At 38.7% G+C, this 24,678-nt stretch overlaps 1 protein-coding gene across 1 annotated transcript in view; it reads right to left on the reverse strand.

Annotated features, from left to right (window-relative positions):
• Positions 1 to 10,891: 10,891 nt before the first annotated feature.
• LOC140242300 (importin-9-like) overlaps positions 10,892 to 24,678 on the reverse strand; it is a 28,784-nt gene continuing 14,997 nt past the window's right edge. Inside the window, exons 14-23 of the mRNA XM_072322046.1 lie at positions 24,600 to 24,678; positions 22,947 to 23,095; positions 21,654 to 21,782; positions 20,355 to 20,630; positions 18,937 to 19,103; positions 17,810 to 17,943; positions 16,740 to 16,864; positions 15,409 to 15,514; positions 13,513 to 13,598; positions 10,892 to 11,887 (exon numbers count right to left, since the gene is read on the reverse strand). Coding sequence (XP_072178147.1) covers positions 11,768 to 11,887; positions 13,513 to 13,598; positions 15,409 to 15,514; positions 16,740 to 16,864; positions 17,810 to 17,943; positions 18,937 to 19,103; positions 20,355 to 20,630; positions 21,654 to 21,782; positions 22,947 to 23,095; positions 24,600 to 24,678 — 1,371 coding nt within the window. The 3' untranslated portion in view covers positions 10,892 to 11,767. The remainder of the gene's footprint in view (positions 11,888 to 13,512; positions 13,599 to 15,408; positions 15,515 to 16,739; positions 16,865 to 17,809; positions 17,944 to 18,936; positions 19,104 to 20,354; positions 20,631 to 21,653; positions 21,783 to 22,946; positions 23,096 to 24,599) is intronic.

The following is a 24,678-nucleotide window of genomic DNA, read 5'->3' on the forward strand; positions in this document are numbered from 1 at the left end:
AAATTTGCCAGATGCTTTTGAACTCGACTTAATTGCACTTACTCCTTGTTTCCTTGTTTTGGTACTAAATGGGTGAGTGTAACACGGTCCATGTCGCTTCTTTCAGTTCTCAAAGAGGAAGGTTCTTTACACTAAAATGCACTATGTATGAGAAATGACAAACTTTGAACATGTGTCGTAAACTTTATCATGTAAACATCACAAGTTCTGTTCAAATTTTTGAAGTTGCTCTCAAAATTGTCTTCCTCTGAACTCAAAATATACCTTAAACTGGCTTGATGCACTGAGTGTGCGGCATGAAATATTATATCAAAGGCGTCGGCCATATCCACAAAGTGAGGGAATGTTTTACAGAAATACTTTTAAAGGCACACTTGTGAATGTTATGTTAATTACCGGTATGAATTGAAGTTCTGCCAAAGCAAGAAGACATGCCACTTGTGAATGTTATGTTAATTACCGGTATGAATTGAAGTTCTGCCAAAGCAAGAAGACATGCCAATACAAAAACTTCAGTGGACCTCATTAACCCATTGCATACAGAAACCTGATATGCCAAGTATTACAGTGAGGAATGATTACATAGGGGTGGGGGGGGGGGGGGCAGTCGGTTCAGTGTGGACGATCTATTTGAATCATGTATATTTATTTGGAAATACATGTACAGGGAAACCTTGTTACATATCAATCTCACTTACAGTGTGGTATCCTGTACTGTTTTTAACAAGGTAAATTTGGTGGTACTATTTTCCATTACTGTATTTAGATGGTCTCTTGATAGTACAATTGCAAGTTACCAGTTGTAATTAAGGTAAATTATCATGCCCGCAACCTTTTTATAGCTGATTTCACAGTGCTGTTGTACAGTGTAATTGTATTGTTTTGCAGAGACTCCAACCTCAAGCGCCTTCTGATCTGGAGATTCTCCTGCCTGAAACCCCTAGCAAACGGGAGATTCCAACTTCATGTGCGCAAAGTGCGAAGTTCCTTGTGGCCAGGGTCCAGGGCCCACTTAAGGGCTCTGGAAGCTTTAGGCTTCTAAATGCTCTCTCGTGCTATCTAAGGCTTATTTTTCAACATACAATGACACCAAGTAAGAAATCATTTCAAGCGGGGACACAGAGCCAGGGCGGGAGAAATTTAATCTCAAGCGGGAGAACGGGAGAACGGGAGAACGGGAGAACGGGAGAATGGGCTTTCGGCGGGAGATTTCCCTTCGAAAGCAGGAGAGTTGGAGTCTCTGGTTTTGACAAGCATGAGGTCACGTATGCAGAGAAATGATATTACAATGATTAGCTAATAATCAATAGTCTTCTATTACAGCCCACAACAACTTGTAATCTTGACTTTTATTAGATAACATCTTGAAAATATTTAAAACTGTATCATGCTAGTACACTATTAGAGTTATATTGATCATATATTATTATACTGATGTTCTGCAAAGTTTGTTGTGCAAGGCACAAGTTTTTTTTTGGTTTTTTTTTTTTTTTTGTCTTGGGTAGTGAGAGCATTCTGTAGTCTGGGAAATACTGTACATGTTACTTGAACTGCACATTGTACTGTATTTGTCCTTGATATCTTTTTTGGTAATTGATTTTACTGTTGACATGTTCAATTATACAGTGGTGGTACTGTATGTTTGGCATATGCAGTGCAGTCAGTTTTGCTGGTTGTGTGTGTGTGTGTGCTTGTGTGTCTGTTTGGATGTAGCTACTGATGTTGATGGATGTGTCATTGTAGGTACTTTCAACCCTGATGCCCACACAAGATGGGCTATTGGGGAAATTCTGCATGGATTTGTCAAGTTTCCTTTGTTGTCAGATCGATATGCAAGACTACACTCTGGGTGCAATTATCCTAACATTAGTCAAGCCAGGCTAGATGGCTGCTTTCAAAGAATGGTGGTTTTTCTAATTCTCCATTTGGATATATATTTTCTCTGCACATGTACTTTTGTACTATTCATCAATGAAGTGGTTATTAACCAGTACACTACATATTTTGAGAAGTAGACAGAGCTATGTACTACAAGCAAAAAAAACAAACAAAAACAAAACAAAACAAAATGGAAACCCCAAACAAACCAACAAACAAATGCCCAGTTGTCTGGAATACGTACAGGTAGTGTACTTTTGTTTCACTGACTTTTAATTTTCTTTTCTGAAAACATAATCCACACATATTATACAATGTCTTGGAAAAAAAAAATGATGGAGGGCCACTTCATACGCATATCACAGAGAAGCCTACTGTGGTCTTTCATACAGTTCATGGAGGCATAAAACAAAGCGTTAAGATTGTTTAATGAGCTCTCCAACCTCACTCTGCCAAACTTGCCCTCCCCCCCCCCCCCAAAAAAAAAAGAACAATCACCCTAATGAGAAACATATATTTGACTAATATTTAGCTGACCACTGCAAAGTTTCTGCAATTGCACATTAACCTGTCAAGGATGGAGTGATTTTACTACAACACATATTTTCCATAGACATCTGCCGGAGTACTCTCGGGACTCGTCCTCAATGCTACAGATTTGATGTCTTCAGAAGTAGCAACATCCCCTCATAAGTTCAATGGATGCATGTCACGGGTTCAACACCCATGAATCAGCCCACAAGTTCAACACTATAAAGCAAACAAGGCCCACGAGACCGACGCATTAAGCCCCGTGTTTAGTGATGTCACACACATGGGCTGTTTTTACCATAGTAATATGCTGGTCTTGCCACTCACATTGCTCATTTATGTTCCGACACCCTCAACCCCCTGCCCCCCCCCCCCCAAAAAAAACAAACAAACAAAAAAAAAAAAACAACAACACAACAACAACAACAACAACAACAAAACAGGGGGTCCCATTTAATAAAAGATGTCGGGATTACAACTCTTGCTGGCATGGCAACTTCCAATAGCAATAGGCAATCACAACCTGGACTCTTCTTGTTACTATGACGATTGCTATTCCATCAAAAGTTGCTACCATGTACAATTGTACATGTATCATATCAACTTTTTCTTCTTCTTCTTCTTTTTAAAATGGGGCCAAGAACATCTATTGCATGTGTCTCTGTGTGTGACTGTATGTGTTGTGTGACTGTGTGTGTTGTGTGACTGTATGTGTTGTGTGACTGTGTGTGTTGTGTGACTGTATGTGTTGTGTGACTGTGTGTGTTATGTGACTGTATGTGTTGTGTGACTGTGTGTGTATCTCTTTCCATGCACTGCACATGGACAGCCCCCACCTTCCACATTCTGTATACACCACAATATTTAGTGAGTCTAATTTTTTTGTGGATCGAGACTTTCAGACAATATATGAGCAGTGAAACACACAGTTGTTGAGTACAATGAAATATTAAAGAAATGCATGTGTGCTCATTGTATTTTTGATGGGATCATAGTTAATATTTTCATGTATTTTTAAATTAGCATACAATTATCGAAAGTTATGACAATAAAAACCTCCTGAAATATATGGCATATACAGTACTAGTTTACTCCACTCTTGGTCCCCTAGTCATGCTGGGAACCAAGCCACAGGCAGTTGCAAACAGGTTGTGCCTGCTCATCTACACACAGACCATTAACAGCGTTGTGGCACTGGAGTACGGGTGAAAGTTGATCTTTCCCTTTCAAACCAGGGCAAAGTTTAGGGAATCTCCCAAGAAATGATGCAGCAAAAATATACTATCTTTCATTTTCACTTTCGGACAAAAGAAACCAAAGCAACATCTTTCCAAAGATTTAAATGACTGCTTTCAGATCAACATTTAGATCAGGAATAACGACCAAAGTCGCATTTTACTTGTGAGACACGCATGATAAAAATTTGTCATATCCATGTCTGTATTGGTAGGGGTTTTTAATAATTTTTTAGGGCATGTGATGCAAGACTTTCTTTTCAGATTTGCTCCTATTTTGTTATAATGATTAAGAACAATTGAGGGAAACCAGGTGATCACCCTGTCCAAATGATTAGTGTAAGTATGTATGTATATAATAACATATATATATATATATATATATATATATATATATATACATATACATATATATGGGCCGTGACGCGAGAAAAAGGCTCTTAGCGCCGCTGCGCGCAAACGCCAAAAAACGGCGCGGAAGTTTGACAAAGCAATAACGCGCAAAAAAAAAAAGATCAACCTGCTAACTACGCGCACATCCATAGACGCATCAAAAAAGTGACAGGATTTTGGACGAAACACGCTTTTTTGAATGTCATAATGGGGTCATTTAGGATTGGAATTTCAGAAAAAGGTTTGCATATTTAAATACAGTTGAACCTCTCGTATCCGGACAAGTCGGGACCGGGGCTCATCCGGATAAGGGATTTGGCCGGATACGGGAGACTCAATGCTTTATACATGTACATATACATACACATGTACTGATGTAGCCCATTGTAGTGCTACATGTAGTAATGTGTATACTGCAACCTTTTCATTGTTACATTTGAGGATGTTTCGGGATGTTGAAATGTCTGAAGGTAAGCAATTTGGAAGGAAATTTGATGCAATGTATGTTAATCATACTGGAAGTAATATGTAATTCATGAGTGTTTGGGTAGGAGTTCTCAAGGAGATTGGAATCCCCCTTTCTTCCCGTAATTATAAAAAAAAAAAAATCACGGCGAGATTGCGTCCGGATAATAGAGAGATCCGGATAAAGGGAGGCTGGATAATAGAGGTTCAACTGTACTTCAGAGTTCCTTCTACAATGTGGAGGTAAAAACTCATTTTCAGTATTTAATGCTCTAAGGGCCCTTTTCTCACGCCACGGCCCATATATATATATATACATATACACATATATATATACATGTATATATATATATATATATATATATATATATATATATATATATATATATATATATATATATATATATATATATATATATATATATATATATATATATATATATATATTTCGCACTAGTTTCTAGTTGCATGGAATGTGCGAAAATTTCAACACCACAAAAATTTCCACTTTTACAGTATATACACACACATATATATATGTATATATATATATATATACGTGTATAAAGAGAGAGAGAGGGAGAGAGAAAAAAATGTACAGGTGTTCTTATACAACACATGCAAAATGACATACTGCATAGTATGCCAATATGTCATATTATTACCCATATCAGGCATCTGAGCTGTGGTTCTACGAAATTGTATTCCCCTCGTCTTGCGCGTGGGAATAGCGCGGGATTACGCGCTATCAGGGAGAAGAGGAGCAAATTTTCCATATTCCCCGCTTCAACAAACGCCTATGGGATTTACGTGTTAAAGACGAGGGGAATATAGCATCCGGGCACTTGAGCTCCCAGTGAGGAAAATTTGCTGTTGATGACAGTTTCTCGCGGAGTAGTTTCGCGACGAAGTGCAAATTCCCTTAGGTTAACACGTAAAAATAGGTGACGATCCCTGCGCCTGTGTGAGTTGGCTGTTATACGCGCGCTGCGTACCTGAGCTGATGAGTATAGGGATGCAGTGCGCAGTATGGTGTAGAGCTCAAGCTGGCCCCAAGTGGATAATTACCGTAAATTGTGAAGTTGTAAAAAAAAATTAAAAAAAAAATACTCCAGTACGCTTTATTTTGCTGCTCAAGATGCCTGAAATGGGTAATAATAATGATATGGACTGTCTACTTTCAGGGGATACAACATTTTAATTGCCCTCACTAGAATTGTATTGCCCTCGTCTTCGACTCGAGCAATACAATTCTAGTTCGGGCAATAAATGTTGTATCCCTCTCAAGGCCAGTCCATATTACATTAATATATTCTGCAAGCATGATTTTTCCTGCATCAACAACATTGAAGGCAAATTCATATGGGCAACTAAATTTAAAATAAGAAAACACATTGATGGAAGGAAATATACATCATTCACCGTTACATACGAGAAGAAAAGCCAGCAATTTCCCACCTCGAAGACAATACAGATTTTTCTTATTGAAGGTGATATTTTGGCGCACTGCTAGTTCTGGCAATATCAGGCGACTCGCAAAAATGAAGGTGAGAGCTACATGTACATTGTACGGTGAATACAGCACATTTAATAACGCAAATTACGACCGGTAAATAAAGCTCCTTTTGTACACTACAGATCTCGTTACATCTCGTTGTGGTGTGAAGATTTCAGTCCATTCAGACACTTTTATTTCTTCCTCCGGTCATGGGGTCATCGGAGGTCAAAGGTTAAATTTGTTATCGGAGTAAACACAACATTCTTCGCGTACAAGAAGGGCCTGTTTTTTGCACATCTGAACATACACTCAAAACGACAACAGTAAGGAAGAACAGCTGTTAGCACCAGCATGTCTACGTATATGTTGGTCCAACAGCATCTTCAGAAATAGAAGAAAAAAAAAAAAGAAATCTGATGATTATCAAATATGCATCTCCCAACAAAATGGTAATGTAATATATCATAAAATTACACATTTGAAATAAGAGTCCACTGAGCGACATATTATTCAAGCAATAATGCCAAAATCTGTTCACAATAGTCCCTGCCTATTACTGCCATGCTTTCTTTACTGCATGCAAGAAATATGATTATTAAAGTGATATCTAACTGTTTCCCTGCAGTATTCAAGAGGAATTGCAATTTTAGCTATTAAAGTGACAAAAATTGCAGGCGCATCGCATCTGTGCCTGAGCATTGTGGTGACAGCAGGCAGGTCAACATTGATCCAAAATTTCTGCATCTCCTGCCCGTTATATAAAATAAATCCCCATATGATCAGGTACAGCAACCAGTAAGATTAAGAGGAAAGGACAGTGCACTCCCGTTATAACGAACACGGTTATAACGAAATACCCGTTACAACGAAATAAAAATCCATGTTGCAAAAATTATCGGCTCTATGTGCTTTTATTTGTTTTTTGTTCGGTTACAACAAAACTTTGATATGACGAAAGAAAACTGCCAGTCCCGAAGACTTCGTTATAACCGGAGTCCACTGTAGCACATAGTACATCACACATATATTTCATTTCTAGTGTCCATCAAAACATTCTTTTTTTCTCTAATACACTATATCAAAGACAGAAAAAAAAAAAAAAACTGTACTGAGCATACATGTACGCTGATAGTAAAGACTGAGGTATATAGGTGTGGAGGAAAAGTGGCTAATTGTGGAAAATTGGAAATTTTCGCTTGAGTGCATTTTTTTTTTTAGCTCGGCCTGGTAAGGTGAATTTTGCTCGTTTCCAATCAGGCAGAATCAAAATCAAAGTCAAAATCACAGCAGTATTACATACATTACTAGCATAACACGTCTCCCCCCCCCCAAAAAAAAAAGTGTGTTCTTATTTTTGCGCTCATTTCATTTTACACTAAAATCCACGAATATTTCCACACTGCAAATTGTTCACTTTTACAGTAAATGTCTGCCTTCTATAAACAACCCTGGGTAGCCCCTTGGTGTAATGCGAATAAAACCCCTTGTAGCCAATTCACAGCAAAATTAGTTGAATTATAACACACAGCACTGAGCGAGGGGACTTCCAGGCGGCAGTGATTTCTTTGTACGGATCTGTGCATTGTACACTCTACTACAATTTACATCAATTGGTTTAAAGGGGAACTCCGGACCAGCTGAAAGTTAGTCTGAAAAGAAAGAGCAAAAAATTTACGAGCGTAATGGTGAAAATCGGTTGAAAACCAGATAAAAATCTGGGAAGTTACGAAATCGTGAAGTTTCACAAAAAAAAAACCAACCCAACAAAAACAACAAAACAACAGTTCTAAACCAGTTGATATAAATATGTGAATGAGTGAGCTGATGATGTAATCACAATTTTCCATTGATCATGTAGAAAAAACTGACAAAAATTCATTTTCCTTGCCACAAAAGTATAAAACATAATGTTACTCATAGCTTAACAGGTTCAAAATACTATATACGCCAAATATTTCGCGAGATTTTTATCTTTGCGAATTTTGCGAGTCAGGTGCAATTTGCAAAATTATAAAGACACACGAAAATAATGACTATGATCCCGATATGAATGTGATTCACACGTATACATTTTTCTGTTCAGTACAGTACTCCGTGATCGCGAATTTAACTACTCACGTAATCGTCGGGAAGTCCCGATTCACAAAAATTTAGACTTGCTAGATATATGGCATTTACAGTAATGTTTACTAGTATTCACATACATTTAGATTTGAGACTGGGATATAATTTAATTTGAACAAAGAAACTGGAAATTTAAAGATATTTTAAGTACAAACTATATGAGAAGTTGTCAGGGGATGATATCATCAGGTCACTCACATTCATATTGACTGCTTAAGAAGTGCTTTGTTAAAAATTGGGGAAATCTCACAATTTTCATAACTTTCCTCATTTTTATACTATTTTGATCAAATATTCACTGCTGTGGCTATAAAATTTTACTCTTTCTCACCAGACTTACTTTTAACTGGCCCGGAATTCCACTTTAAGGATGGAGCAAGAAGAAAGAAAAGAAAAAGAAAGGAAAAGAAAGAGAGAGAGAGAGAGATGAAGAGTGGTGTGAAGCAACTTGCTTTATATTTCAGGCTCTGAATAACAGTGTCTCCTTATTTGCATAGAAATATTGACAGAAATATAGAAATAACCAAACACATGCAACATGTGCTCACTTAGGGGTGACTTATCGTGTGGGTATACATTTGTGGCACTGATCATGAGAAAGATGGCGACTGGATCAAACAATATACTGTGAAGGGCACACTTGTACTTTAAGAGAAATGATCTAGAATATGATTTTACACGAGTCTTCATATCTATTTAATAGATTAAATGGTACAAGATGACTACATGGTCTACACTTCTTACCCGTAAACAACCTCTTTCAAAATTCCATCTCGAGCATACACGCTGATTGCTTCCAACAAGCCTCACAACTTCCCAACAGTACTTGATGAATATAAAGCTGCTTTAATGATTAATGAATATCATGATTTCGTACATGCTGATGCTTCTGATTGCCGATAATAGGTGTACCATCTGAGAACCACAAGGGCACTAAACACGCTGTTCAAAGTTTATAGAGTTAGCGTCTTTCTGCCTCTCACATCAAAGATGCCATATGTAAAACGGGATGATCTGCTCCACAGAAAACTTGGCGAGAGCAGGACAAAAATCATGCATTGGTGGAACAGGATACAGTGACATCACAAAGTTTATTCAACACACACTTCAACGTGATTCGACAAGCTGAAGAGAAGAGTTTTGAGGGGCACTTGCCACAAATATTCTAATTAGACACGTAATGCATCAACTGTGTCCGTTATGCCATGTTGACATACCTGTATAGAGAGTAGCTGCTACTCCATATTTTTCTGCCTAAAAAGTTACTGCATCATTTGATTTTAAGCTCCACAGACACCCAAAATTACATTCACACGTTCTGCTCTGTTCCTGAACAGGAATACCTACTACATACTATCTGCCCTGTATACAACAACTTCTCGAAATACAGAAAATCATTGACATTCATTTAATTATCAAACATTCACTATCACTCTTTAGTTTGTTTGTTTGTTTGTTTGTTTTTTTTGTCTTTAGAGAGCAGCTAGATTTAACAAACAGCTGGCTGTTTCAGATACAAAATGCCAGGCACATCTTCGAGACAGACTCATCTACGATGAGAAGAGATCTGCGGAGAAAAAAACACTTTTGGCGAGAAAGACACCAGTAAAGCAGTACAATGCTCCACACTCCGCAAATTGGCAGCTCACAAAGCATCGCGGGGTTTCTTTTCCCCCAGCAGCTCAAATCTGGCTGATTTGGGCTCTACAACACAGTACTTCACTGCTAACAAGCATATACTTCATTTGCTAACTCTCCCCTTTGATTTTTTTTTTTTGTCATTTACTAAAGATCTGCTTGTGATTAAAATACTTATACTGCGATAACAGTATTACATATCAAGTAATGAATAAATATTTTTTCTCTTTTGTTCTTATCTGACATTCTCACAATTATTCTTGATCTAAGAGAGCCAGGAGTTTAAGTTTTATGTTAAATAGCACATACTGATTTTCACAGGTACCTGACTAGAATGGCTGGGAAATGTCACTTCAATTCAGACAAGCAAAAAAAAAAAAAAAAAAAATGTATTCTTATAAAATTACAGTAAATGACACCTGTCCTCTCTCAGGAAGTTGTACAGACTGGCTTGCTATGGTCTACGAACAGGTTTCAACCCTCGCATAATATCACATCTTATTCTGATTTTCTTGTTGGAAACTTGACCTGAGTATTAGATAAAAAGTGAGGTCGACCCATGCAGAGGGTGTGTGCATCTATGTCAAAGTAGTCTTCACGCTCATAGTTTGTAAATGTGATATTTGTTCGTCAAAACAAGTCAATGTCGACTACTCTCTTACAAGCAATTGTGATTTCAGCCAGCATATGGAGCAAAATCTTTCGTGCCATGATTTCTTGTGCAGAATGACTGTATGATCAGAGGATGAGCAACACTTCAGTCCCATATGTGCAAGCTGCTGTAGTGTCTCAAAACGTGAAATAAGTACAAGATGATAAGTATCTTTACAGCAAATGAATGAATAAGCTCTGCGAGTGTTTCCCACACCCAAGCAATGTGTGCTTAACTCGACAGGCTCTAAATTCTTCCCAGCTAGCTTGCAATGAGAGCCTACTTTGAGCATTTTTTATCCATTTTCAGAAAATAAATGAACATACAAACAAAGAGAAAGGTGGGGGGGGGGGATGAGAATCACCTTCCACAACCCCTACGATAAAAAATCACCTAAACTCCTCGTCTACAAGGATTACAGGGAAGATTTAATCCATACAGATGCTAAACTATCATGTAAGAATGCGTTACTGGGACATATCACCTTTTGCAGATGCAAGTTTTGACGAGACATGGCAAATTTACCAACCCCAGAGAATGAATTTCGCTCCTGCTCGCATTCAGCCTCGGCCCACATGTACCGCGACTTCTTCACATCTGCATTTTATCAGCAAGTCTATTCTGTGACCTATAAACACCCCAGCAACTCTCTCTCCCGTCCATGTTGAATACAGGAAAACATGGTTGGTACACAAAGACTAGCAGCGGATTAAGCAGCGTTGCTACTCAGCGTCATCTCCAAAGGGTTTATGGAGACACTGAGACGGCATTGCAAGCAAATTAGACGCCTCCACTCATTCTGCTGAATACAAAACTGCCACTTTCTCATAGATTTAGACTTTCTGGAAACAGCACATGGACAATTTTGAGAAGTTTCTATAAATAGACAGACTGTTTGCTTTTTCTCTTTTTTTTTTTTTTTTGCACAAACAATGCACATAGTACAGTAGACACAGTCAGTTTTGCAAACAATTTGCACTCGCATAGATGTACCAATCAATCGTGGTCGAATGTCCAAATTTTGAGGATGTCCCGGGATAACGCCCACAACGTACAAATGACCAAACCACTGGGAATCAAAGTCAAGCAGTTTAGAATGAAGAGGAGACTGCCAAGGACAACGGCACACGCAATCCGTTTACGACCGACTCCAACGCTCACATCAGAAAGCTTCCATGACGACAGAAGACACACGGTATCCTGACTGCCCACGCAAGTGCTTGTATTCCGCCTTCTTTATAAAAAAAAAAAAAAAATCTAATCCGCCTCTTGATATGGATGCCCTGTAATCTCACAGCTTACAGCAAAATAGTCCAGGTGATACCTTGCACCCGAAGAACACAGAGGGCGGCCTCATGCTAGCACGATGCCCACGCTGCCTAGGACATGGCGCTCGGCGTCGTTGAGATGGGCAGCGAACTCTCGATGACACTGATGCTTGGACAGCTCCACCAGGAAATCTGTGAGGTATGACTGGGGGTGGGGTGGGGGCAGTGAGAAATCGAGATGGCACATTTTAGTCAAGTCTTAATTCTCCCCTCGTACAAATGAAGTCATTATGACAAATTAACATTCTCATACAAATCTAAATTAAAAGTACTGAAAGGAATGAATACATTTGCATGTACACAAGAACATACAATATATTGTATCTCAACTATTTATGTGCCACATTCGCACGCCCGACTCGGTCGACGGCGTGCCAAGTTTGCATATTCTGCTAGACGCACAGACCCACCCAAACCGCTTGATAAATCGCCAAATGCCAAGGTACATTGAAAGCGTTTCTTGCAATTCCAATCCTGTTACATGCAACTTGCATTTCATGTGGTGATTAACTGTCAGGCAGTATTCTCTTGTGGATTTGCTGGTAAATTCTAAGTATCTTTCACCGTTTTGTGTTCAAAAGTCATGGCTCTACAATAATATAGCTACGGGTCATTTGAAAGAATAACAATCATAGATTTGTCACACAATTTATATCTATGCAAAGCTTGGCACTTTCTCTACAACTTCACTCACTACATGTCAAAAGTAACAAAAATCTATGAAAGTTACATAGATTTGAAAAACAAAATGTTTTCACAAAGTATGACTATGTTGCTGTCTCAAAATAATGTGGCACACAGGGGGTTTGCACCATGACACATAAAGAGTTAAGGTACAGGTTGAGGAGACCGTCATCAGTAGGTAGTTTGCTTGACTGGGATTTTTTGAGAAGACAGTCCAACTGTTTTTTAAAAGCTTTCTGTCTGATCAGTAGAGAGTCATCACCTTCCAACCAAAAGCAATAATTTGCTAAATGCTCCTACTGAAAAAGAAGAAAAAGAAATCCTGATTATTTGAGAAGATGATAATTCCACGGACCTCTTATCAAGCCACAGTAGAAGCTTGTGAAAGTGAGACTAGATTTTTACACAGAATATGACTCATTGGCATCAAAGCATCGATCTCAAGCCAAAGTTTACTTCAAGTTTTAAGACATGCTGTTTGTGAAAGGTCAAATGGAACAGCATATCTCTGCCAGGTTTTGCTTTTAACCCGTTGAGGACGGTTTGATTTTGCTACAACACGTAATTCCCATAGACACCTGCCCGAGTATACTCGGGACTCATCCTCAACGGGTTAAGAAAAAAAAAAAGAGAGAGAGACAGGCTTAATAGACAACTTGTCTTGGTGGTAATACACTGAAGATCAACTTTATTTATCCCACAGCAAATGAACCATAGGCATGCCTCACCAGTGAAGGCTTGAAGCTCAACATTTGTCACAGTTGTTGTTTACATTTACTGCATTTTTCATGCAGCCTGAATACCGTATAAACTGTTATTTTCGCGTGCAGATATTTTCGCAAATGAGGAGGTCAGAGACATTTTTGCGAGATGTCGTTTTTGCAAATTGACACCAACAGTATCGTAAATGCAGTATTAACTTAGTGCAAAGCGACATTATCAAATGTTGTTAAATTTAATAGGGATTGGATTGTGATTTACGAAATCCCCGAAAATATAACCCTCGTGAAAATAACAGCTCACACAGTATGTACGCCACTTAAGACTGCGTTGAGTCTTGGTTACTCTCGTTCCAGCCTGACTCACCTGTAGGTCCACTTGATAGAGAGGGTCCTGGAGAGCATCGGGATCGTCTTCCTCATCGGGATCGTCGTCATCAAAGCAGTCGTAACCTGGACAAAAACAACAAGGAAAAGTAGAAATTACGCGGTGCGTAACATATGTCCCCGCCGGAAGTAGCATTTTGTCACAAAATGTGCAATATAGGTAAAAAATCAAGGTCAAAGGTCAAAGAAGTCAAAGGTCAAAATTCTGTGCAGAAGTTTTGAAGCCCTCACCTAGTGCCATCACATAAAGCAAATGGAATCGAAATTGGGTTAGAAATGGCGAAGGAGTAGCATTTTGTAGCCAATGTACAATATAGGTCAAAAATTAAGGTCAAAGGTCAAAGAAGACAAAGGTCAAAATTTTGTGTAGAAGTTTTGAAGCCCTCACCTAGTGCTATCACATAAAGCAAACGGAATCGAAATCGGGTTAGAAATGGCGAAGGAGTAGCATTCTGTAGCAAAATGCACAATATAGGTCAAAAATCAAGGTCAAAGGTCAAAGAAGTCAAAGGTCAAAATTCTGTGTAGAAGTTTTGAAGCCTTCAACTAGTGCCATCATATAAAGCAAACGGAATTGAAATCGGGTTAAAAATGGCGAAGGAGTAGCATTTCGTAGCAAAATGTACAATATAGGTCAAAAATCAAGGTCAAAGGTCAAAGAAGTCAAAGGTCAAAATTCTGTGTAGAAGTTTTGAAGCCCTCACCTAGTGCCATCACATAAAGCAAACGGAATCGAAATCGGGTTAGAAATGGCGAAGGAGTAGCATTTTGTAGCAAAATGTACAATATAGGTCAAAAAATCAAGGTCAAAGGTCAAAGAAGTCAAAGGTCAAAATTCTGTGTAGAAGTTTTGAAGCCCTCACCTAGTGCCATCACATAAAGCAAACGGAATCGAAATCGGGTTAGAAATGGCGAAGGAGTAGCATTTTGTAGCAAAATGTACAATATAGGTCAAAGGTCAAGGTCAAAGGTCACGACTGAAATTCTGTGTACAAGTTTCAAAGCTCCCATGTAGTGCTATCATATAAAGCAAACAGAATCAAAATTGGCTCAAAAATGACAGAGAAGTAGCAAATTGAAGATTTTGATCACACACGGACACACGGACGGACGGACGGACGGACACACGGACGGACGGACGGACGGACGGACGGACGGACACACGGACACACACACGTACGGAGCTCGTTTCATAGTCCCCTGCTCGAACTCGTTCGGCGGGGACAAAAAGACATTGACAGAGAGAACAATACAACAATTTGTCTCAGGACTTGAAGCATTCCTTCATCTGAATTTTACCAGTTGGTTTTAATACAGAGAGGGGGAAAAGGAGTTTAGTAGAACTATTTGACAAAAATGAGAGGGGAGAATGGTGGCTCAGCATGGTTATCATTTTACTAAAATACAAACATGATGCTACACAGATAAATAGATAGACAGACAGACAGAAAGACAGATAAACAGATTAACAGAACATACGAGAGAGAGAGAAAAAAGAGAGTAAAGATAAAGCAACAGTATTGCACAGGTATAATGTTTTAAAAACACTTTCATGGATATATAATTCTAATACACATTTTCAGCTCATCATTAATTGCAAGTACAGTTATATCTTTCCCCCTCTCAATAAAACCTAAAACCAGAATAGCTATCACATAATCTGTGTAGTAGTATTACATTTAGTGAAGACTTTAAGTGACAACGAAGGATCACACTTGTCAAAGCAACTTTTATTTTTCTCCATAAAAATTTAGGGGGAAAAAAACACCAAACAAGCACCAAGAATCAACATAGACAAAGACATCACATCACTGTAACCGACGTTACATTTTGCAGTCATCGTAACCTGATATCTCTTCACAGGAGAAAATGGTACCTGGATAAGCATCTGCAAAGTCTGTCAGTTGTCCCGTCAGCCCGTGTTCGTTGACCATGACATCCTCATCGTCGTCATCGTCCTCTTCATCCTCCCAACCATCATCCTTGAAAAGAAGGCAATCAGAGAAGAATCAATGGTGGCATGATCTCTGTGAAAACTGGTGATGATCTGCACAGAGTGTGCCTGCACAGAGCTGGTATTAAAATTTCACGAGGCTCACATTACTATTAGTCATGGTCACATTACGCAAAACTGCCAATATGCATAATTTGCTTTCTGATAACTTCCAGAAGTTTGAGCACACAGTCACACACTACCCACAAGACTACATACAGTTTCAATGATGCAAACTACCTGTAGTTTTGTCATCTCACATGCATCATACTCCACATGGGCAAAAACCGCACGCCCTCCTTGATAGTACAAAAATTGTCAATGCTCAACAGCGTTAAAACGAGTGCACAATGTTTGTAAACAACATGATAGATCTCATGTAACAATCTTCTCAAAGTGTAAACCGTGAGCGAATCACACTACACAAAACTACCCATTCTTTTGCGAGGAGTGTGAGAAACTTCTCAAGTGCACGCAGGAAGTTTCATGAGAAGTCTTGCTGGTAACTTTTCAAGAAGTTTGAGGTCACACTACCAAAATTAGCAAAATACTTGGTAGTGTAACCGCATGTAGTTTCACTTAGTGTGAGTGCCGCTATTGCGACATGATGATTTGACGTCCAGTAAAATGGCATGCACAGACAGCAGATGAGGAAAGATCCATTCTTGGATCACTCATGGATTTAATAGAAATCAAAGCCAAATATATTTGGTCACTGTTAGTGACATATACATGTAGCAGTGCCCACACACACAAGTGAAGGAAAAGGCATGATTTACTCTAAAATGGTGTTGCTATCTGCTCCCTTGCCCAAGTATCCACACTTCACTTTTCCCAACTGCAGATGATAGCGCAATTTATACATTGCGTGTATTACCACAGCAATATGGGGAGTGTAGCAGAAAAAAATCTTGATATGAATTCATATTTTTCCAGCAAACCCGTTACAAATGAATGATATTCAAGCCATAATGCTGAGTGACAAAGAGAGCAAACCCCTCAATGAGAAGACTTATTTATAGAGCGCTTGATATGCTGCTGCAGATTCTTTCTCAAAACCATACCAGAGATATCTTTTATATGATTAACTCCCACAGACCACACTTTTCTATCACAAAGCATTGCACATGTTGGCCTGCCCCACTTGCTACAAGGCACCACGCTGGGTGCTGCATCCATGGAAACTGAGGGCGGATTCTGTTTTTGCACCATACCTCCAAGTCTTCCCCTCCCGCCGAGGCCTGCCTGGACGTTGTCGTCTCCATAGCGTTAGATAACTCATTGATGAGGAGCTTGTAGATCTTGATGTGTATAGGGATGGATGTCCACTGCTCCGGCACTGACAGGGAAAAAAGATTGACATCCGAGGACAAATGCACAAAAAATAATCACTTTAGGGTAATTTGCCCCAAATGTACACATGGAATCAGTGAAATGCAGAAATGTTACCAGAAAACATGACTAAAGTTTTGGGGAAAATTTGATAATTTGTTCAACAGATATGGACCGGATTCTATGAAGACATTGGTGGATAGGAAATCTACATGTACAACGGTGAGTGATGGTGCAGTATAAAGAAAATATAAAGAGAATTCAACATATTCCTATTTTTCTAGCCTAATGAAAAGACACTGGACTAAATTCCATCAGAATGCTGGGGAAATAGATGTATATTTTGCTAATATCATGTCACCAAAGTGACATCACAAACTCTTGTATCATTCTTATCTCGCAATTATGGCATATCAATTTAACTATAACTTTGAACAAATTCACAGTACAATTTTCCTCAAGCTTCCTCAGGAATGTATTCCTACTAATATTTCTGCACTGACTGGCTCAATATAAACTCCTGTGTGTAACTTTTATTTTCCATTCCTCTCTCCTTTTTAGAGACAAAAATTAAGTTATGATGGTTGGCTTCAAAAACTATGGACATAAAAGAACTAAACTGACATGAATCGCCCGCAATATGGCTGCACTAAAACTATTACAAAATGGAGATGTTTGCAAAGGAGTATGCAACAAAACTCCATTCTTTCCTTCATTTTCTTACAGTTCTACTCTGCTTAAAGAAAAGAAAAATCTACTTACTGAAAGAATAAATAAAATATAAGTGCAAATACACTGGGTAAACAGGTAAAAAAAAAAAAAAAAAACATTTCAAATATTACTACTGCAGGGCTGTGTATGTCTGAAATATGTCTCATACATCTTGTAGAGTATCCCTGACGGCCATGTGTGATTCAAAATGAATTTTGCAGAAATGCAGCGACCATCTTACTTTGTGCAGCTTTTGATCTCGTCCTGATGCCCTCCCCCGGCGTGAAGACCTGGTCTCCCTTGACAACGATGCCGTGCAGCCTGCTGTCATTAGTCGTGATGGCGTACTCCAACAATTTGGCCAGTGCCATAATGCTGTTACATTAACAAATATGATGTGTGGGTTTTTTTTTTAATTGAATTTGATTTTTGATTTGATTTTGACTTTATCTCTCAATTTCTTTTTCATACATAAATGAAATACAAAGTCATTTGAATGAACTAATTGAGCACAGTATAATTTGAATCTAACAGTTATAACAAATGAATGATTAATTCAAATATCCAACATTTTTTTTTCCCCTGACACAATGCAAAATGAAAATAAACAACTTATTTCATGCATACATTTATGCAAACATAAGTCACATTATATCTACTGTTCAAAGACAAATTAGGCAACTCTTGATGAACAAAAATTCAGGAGACCATCATCATAAGCAAATGCTTGACGAGGAAAACGGCCTCAGAAATGATTGTCTAAACAATACAACATTGTAAGAATATAATATATCAGTCACCACTCACTGAGTGGCGATAAAGATAAAGGGAGGGAAGAATGAGGGAAACAAGTGCAGCGGTGCATTGTGTAAGATGTGAAGTATTTGTGTGGATGATAAATAAGGATGGAGAGTTTAGCTACAATCAGAACTAAAAGTACCTAAAATATTGTAGTGAAGATTGAAAATTGATAGAAAAACTTGATTGATTGAAAAAAAGATTGATAGAAAAAAAAAGGATTGATAGAAAACTTGTAAAAATTATTTCAGGAGTAGCAATGTATATTGTATGCATATAATTGAACATGGAATTCCCATAGTGTCTATGGTTGCTGAAAGGTAGTGAATGTCAATGGTTACATTTTGTCACATGTCTAACATACCAGCACGTTGAATTTCATTCACAATCTTCATTATGTATGAATATTACGTAAAAAAACTTTTCACTCCGAGCAAATGCCTTGTCTTAATAGTGGTACACATAATGTTGCGAATATTCTGTCCCATTAAAAAAGCAGTGGTCTCCATTTAACCAAGTCACTATGAAGTGGCAGCAGCTGTACGTGAAACAAACTCCTTCTCAACTCACCTGACTTTGCTGTCATAGGCTCCATAGAACATGTTCTGCCTGGCGACCCAGTCCGTCATGACATAGTGCAGGGCAGACTTACCCGTTGGCCCCGGAACATTGACGAGGAACTCGAGGACGTCCTCTAACCGCGTGTGCATTAGGTGAGCAAACACCATGATGAGAGACTGTGTGGTTTGCGAGGAATAGTAAAAAAAAAAGGGGGGAAAAAAACAGCACAAGATAAACGAACATGTTGAAGAGCTTTGACAGCACATCTCAAAACCACAGGGGAAACTTGTTAACAAAGAGGTCATGCCTTATAACGATGATTTTGGAGGTCCTAACTCTGTATGCTTCTTCATTTTTGTACAATGATACAGTGAGAAACCTGATACAGCAAGATAATTGTCATGGTTTCTATGCACTTGTTATAATAAGGTTCCCTTGTACTCTTCAAATTTATACATTGTACCATTGAATACTGACATTTAACAAACGACATAGACTAAAAAGAACACAATGTAGTGCAAATTCACAATCAGCACTTGAATGAAACATCGTTTGCAAATTTGTTTTTGAGATCAAGACTGACTTTTCGTAAATCGTACAAATGAATAGACATAGTTACATTAATTTTTTTTTTGGAAACATGAAGGGTAAAATCCACAGGAAACAAACTGAAGATATGTATTCACAGCAATTAGGTACAGTAGGTGTGTAGAATTAGGGCTGAATATTTATATTGATGAAAGATTTCACAGCACATGGTGTCTGGTCTGAATATCAAAGCATCTGAAATAAGTTATCATCTAGTACATCAGGGCTGCACACTAACCCATTTCTTCTACTGGTCCAACCTGTCTGTCAGACAAGTAGGTACCCAGTTTTTTCATTTTTTACTAGTAAATTCCAGAACAAGTTATTGGTACGACAGTGATTTTTACTGGTCAGGGACAGTCAGACCAGTGCCAGTGTGCAGCGTTGAGTACATATATGACATCACGTAACACTAGGATAAAAAAAAGCAAGCTAATTTGAGAGTTGACGACACGTTGGGAGAATACAACACAGAACTAAACATTGTTGGCTAAGAACCAGATGGGCTCTATCGCAATTTTGGGGGCTCTTGAGTGACTGGTATAATGTTCTACAGCTTGATCTCCTCTACATTATGGAATCAATTTTAAATTATTTTCATTTTCAGCAAAATGTTAAAAAATAAAACCATGGGGGCACTATTCTACCCTATATTTGGAACAATGCTTATAAATCTACACACTTTTGGTGAAATAAACCTTTTATTTCTTGAAAATTCATTGTTTTGTTTGTATTTACACTCAAATCTTAGAACATGATGGTGCCCTTCTGGTTCTCAGCTGACAACATGCTACATTGAAATGCTTCACTCATGAATGTCTGCTGAAACTTCAGCCCACCTGTGTGACACTCAGCGTCTCCGCGATCTGCATCTTACTGAGGACGGCACGGAGTATGAGGTCCTGGTCGGCGCCCAGCGAGTTGCCTGCCTTGGAGATCAGCACGGCCACGAGCCGACCCACAAACGAGGCCGTGTACTCCGACGTCTGCGGGCTGAGCAGCCGCGAAATGACCTGGCAGGTGTAGTACATGCCCGTGTTGCCGGCGTCATCCCGCCACGCCTCGACCTGGTCCAATGCTACGGAGATGTAACCCCGCAAACACTCACCACCGCTCTGAGAGATACAAAGGGGACCACAGACAAAGGGAAACAAATTGATTTGATTTGATTTGAACCACGCTGGGTGCTGCATCCATGGAATCTGAGGACGGATTCTTTTTTTGCACCATACCTCCAAGTCTTCCCCTCCTGCCGAGGCCTGCCTAGACGTTGTCATCTCCATGGCGTTAGATAACCCATTGATAAGGAGCTTGTAGATCTTGTTTATTCACTTGTTTTATGTGACTGATTCGGAAGCAATACATGCGCGTACGCAAGCAAACATGAGATCGATAGCTCTAGATCCTCGGCTAAGGACTACGCAATGAGGATAAACAGCCTTGCCTAGGGGCACAACAGAAGCAGTCAGGGAACTTGAACCAGAAAAAGAACTCACAATTGATTGTCTGTGGTCCTATCAACTGAGCTACACCAGTGGTTCAATTAACCTTGTGTGTTTTTTTGGCTTGAAGACAAAAGAGAATTTGTGGAATAAAGTCTTGGGGTAACCCAGCTTGATGGAAGTCTGTGACATTCTCTTTGAGAGAGCTTTACATGAAGAAGGGACTGTTATAATGGATATATCATGAGAGGAACCTAATCAAACTTTAATTATTTGTGAGAGCAGGGTTTTGTGGGTGATGTACACAGCACATTCACTTCTATTCACTCCTCCACAGACACCTGAATATATGAAAATTTCATAGTCTTTAATAACACACTATTCATGGGATGCCTATCAAATTGGAAACAGGCCCTACACAAATTATCCTGGGTGGTTTGTCCCAATTGAAAATTGTGCCAACTGCTGATTTAACACTGTACCTTCAGCACTTGGGCAACTATAGAGTATACCAGTGATGATGTTACAGTCTTTTGTTATAGTTTGGGTTAGAACCAGGTGCGAGCATAAAGACTTGGGCAGGGCGATGTTGTTCAGAACTGGTTTCCATGGCAATGAATGGTTATGACATCACACTAGGGTACAAAGATTACTTCATTCCCACTTTATATCTTTTGTGATGCCCTCTCAACAAACCTGCATGACTGAGCTGTCGTCTGACCTCAGCGTACAGTGCGCCACCGCTGGGAAGGCCTGCTTCATTAGGAGGTCAGTGAGGGGAAGAGGGCTGTTTCGGACTATCGTACACAGTATATCAATGGCTGCCTGGGATGAGAGAGAGAGATGGGAATAGGAGGTACTTTCACACTGCAAAGTTTCTCACCGTTTGGTTTAGTTTATTGGTGTGTTTGTTTGTTTTGTTTTTTGCATATTTCAAACACAAACAACACTATACATAAAATGATACTTAAATACTATGAGATCCATTACATCCAAAACTGCATAGAAGTTACAGTAAAAACATAAAATATAATTTAATGAAATTATAAATTTACATATCATTTCTTACTAATGATAGTATTAAATTTTCAAGTCAACATGTCATTAATTACTTAAAAATGATGAATGAAAGATACAGGAGACAACCATCATGCATGTATTAAGCAGTTGCTTGAATCCCATGGCAGTCTCAAGAAAACAAAATACATGAGCTTTGAAAAAAAAAAATCATAAAATATCATACGGATTTGATTGAATATGAGTCAGCATGAAGTTACTTGAATATCTGTCTAGTGTGGAACATTTCTTCATGTTCTCCTCAATTGAGAGCTTACTGTAAAAGTGGATATTTTCGCACGACTGATTTTTCGCGCTTGGCCGGGTAAGAAGAGTTTCGCATGTTTATAAATCCGCGGAAGTAAGACATCACGCACAGGAACATATGGCAGGCAAAAATATTTGTGTGCTTTTATTTTCGCGCTAGTTTCTGGTTGCGCGAAATGCGCGAAAATTTAAACACCACGAAAATTTCCACTTTTACAATAGTTGTATAAACATATTGCAAATGATAAAACATAATAAGAACGATGCCTCAGTGCAAACAATAAAAAATTGTCATCGTATGCAATGTTGAGAGCTGAGTGACAGTTGACTCGGAATGAAGATGGAAAAAATGAAAAAAAAAATGAAGAAAATTATGAATTCCCGATGCAAACACATGTTTTCATTATTGTAAATATGTTCATTTTATACACATACCTATCATTGTAAATGCACTCATTTGTATGCTCTCATTCATTATTGAAAATATGTTCTTGTTGAGACTCTCGTACTCCTGATCGGGGGTTGATAGAGTTTTATAATAAAATCTTACATTTTACATAGAAATGTGATTTTAGTAAATCAGGTATGAACTGCACATCTGAGAGGTGCTAAAGCTACATTCTCTGAGGACGGGAGAAAATGATGGGAGATGGCGCACAAACTTACTGATTGGATGCCCATGGGGACCTTGTCCGAGGCAGCGTTGAAGATGCTGAGGAGGGTGGGGATGAGGCGCTCTTGGAGGGGGAGGGTGCAAGCCTCGTTGGAGCACAGTTCCTTGTAGATGTCTTGCACTAACGAGATGAGCAGGGGATCTGAGGAGGGCAAGCAAGAACCCCCAGGGACAGATAGGGATGTAGGTTTAAAGTAGAGTTAAAGGGAGGAGGGGGGGGGGGGGACTTTTCTCAGACATCATGATCCTACTAGCAATGTCAAAATGAGTTAAAGGAATCGCAATGATTATTGTAAAACCAAAAGTATATGCATGAGTAAAACTTTCACAAACTTTGTGAGGAACCAAGATTTACAAAAGTAAAATGCACATGAAAGTCTTTGTCCACACAATGCAATGAATGCCAGTACAATGCAGTACATCACTATGGTCAGCACTTTGTGAAGGTTTTATGCCACAGGAGTTTCTCATTTTACACTACTACACAACAAAAATTGGATTACTGTATAAGTGGTTATTTTCGCGAGGGTTTAATTTTCGCGAATTTCGCAAATCACAGTTGGATCGCGAATTTAACAACACGCGAAAATGTCACCATACACTAGAGTAACAATGCATGCAAGATAGAGTAGGTGTCAATTGGCAAAAACATCTCGCGAAAATGTCTGTGACCTTCTAATTCGCGAAAATATCTGTACGCGAAAATAACAGCTTATACAGTACTCCAAAATCACTCTCTGAAATCACAGGATAAATAGGTACAGTAGGGCATTTTCGGGAAGCAAGAACAAACATGTCCTTTGATCTAGGAAAAGGTGATGCAAGGCTGCACATTATGTAACTCTCCTTAACACTGCACCATGTTACACATGCCCCTGCCATGAAGTCCTCAATAAGATCATCACTGGGGATAAGTTTATGGGATTACTCATTACTGCATGGTCAGTATACAAAATTTACATAGACTCTGAAAACTTGATGAAAATGGTCATGAAAACGGTTTGGTGAAAACACTTTTATGTGACATAGTTTTCAACATGGAAGGATTATTATAAAAAATAGTGTGTCAACTGATCATTCTATTCGGGGTCTTCATGCAGATGTCAGCTAATCGGAAAATATCGAGAAAAAAACTACAGTAACAAACTTTCTAATCATTGTTCTTTAAAGGAAACCTCCGGATCATTTTCAGACTTTTACATTTGAACAACTATGAATTAGTTATAGCGAGTAGAGTTTTAGAATATATAGTGATTGGGTTGAGGAATAAGAATATTTTCAAAATTTACAACAAATTGCCATGAACAAGGATGATGACATGGCAGCCTCACCATAAAAATGCATGAGTTGGGACTCACGGAAGCAGAAAAGAAGAAGATGGCATGCCTACATTCTACACAGGTGAACTTGCTAAGCAAGTGATATTGTAATGAAATTACACTGCTACATTTCTGAAATAGGTGAGGCTCCTACGTCATCAACACTGTATAGTGTAATTTGTTGAAGGTTTTCACAGTACTGTTTCTCTGCTCAAGGACCACAATTTCCATAAATCTATACATGGAACTGTCGATTTATGTACTAAATGATGTGAAATTATGAAAATCGTCTGGAATACCCCTTTAATGTGCTTTTTTTTCTCTCACCTTGACTGTACTTGAGGAAGACTGCATTAGCAAGAGGGGTAACTCTACTTTCACACTGTGCTGTAAATGACTCATCAAC

The sequence above is a fragment of the Diadema setosum genome, chromosome 2 (genome assembly GCF_964275005.1).
Source record: "Diadema setosum chromosome 2, eeDiaSeto1, whole genome shotgun sequence".
NCBI classification, from domain to species: domain Eukaryota; kingdom Metazoa; phylum Echinodermata; class Echinoidea; order Diadematoida; family Diadematidae; genus Diadema; species Diadema setosum.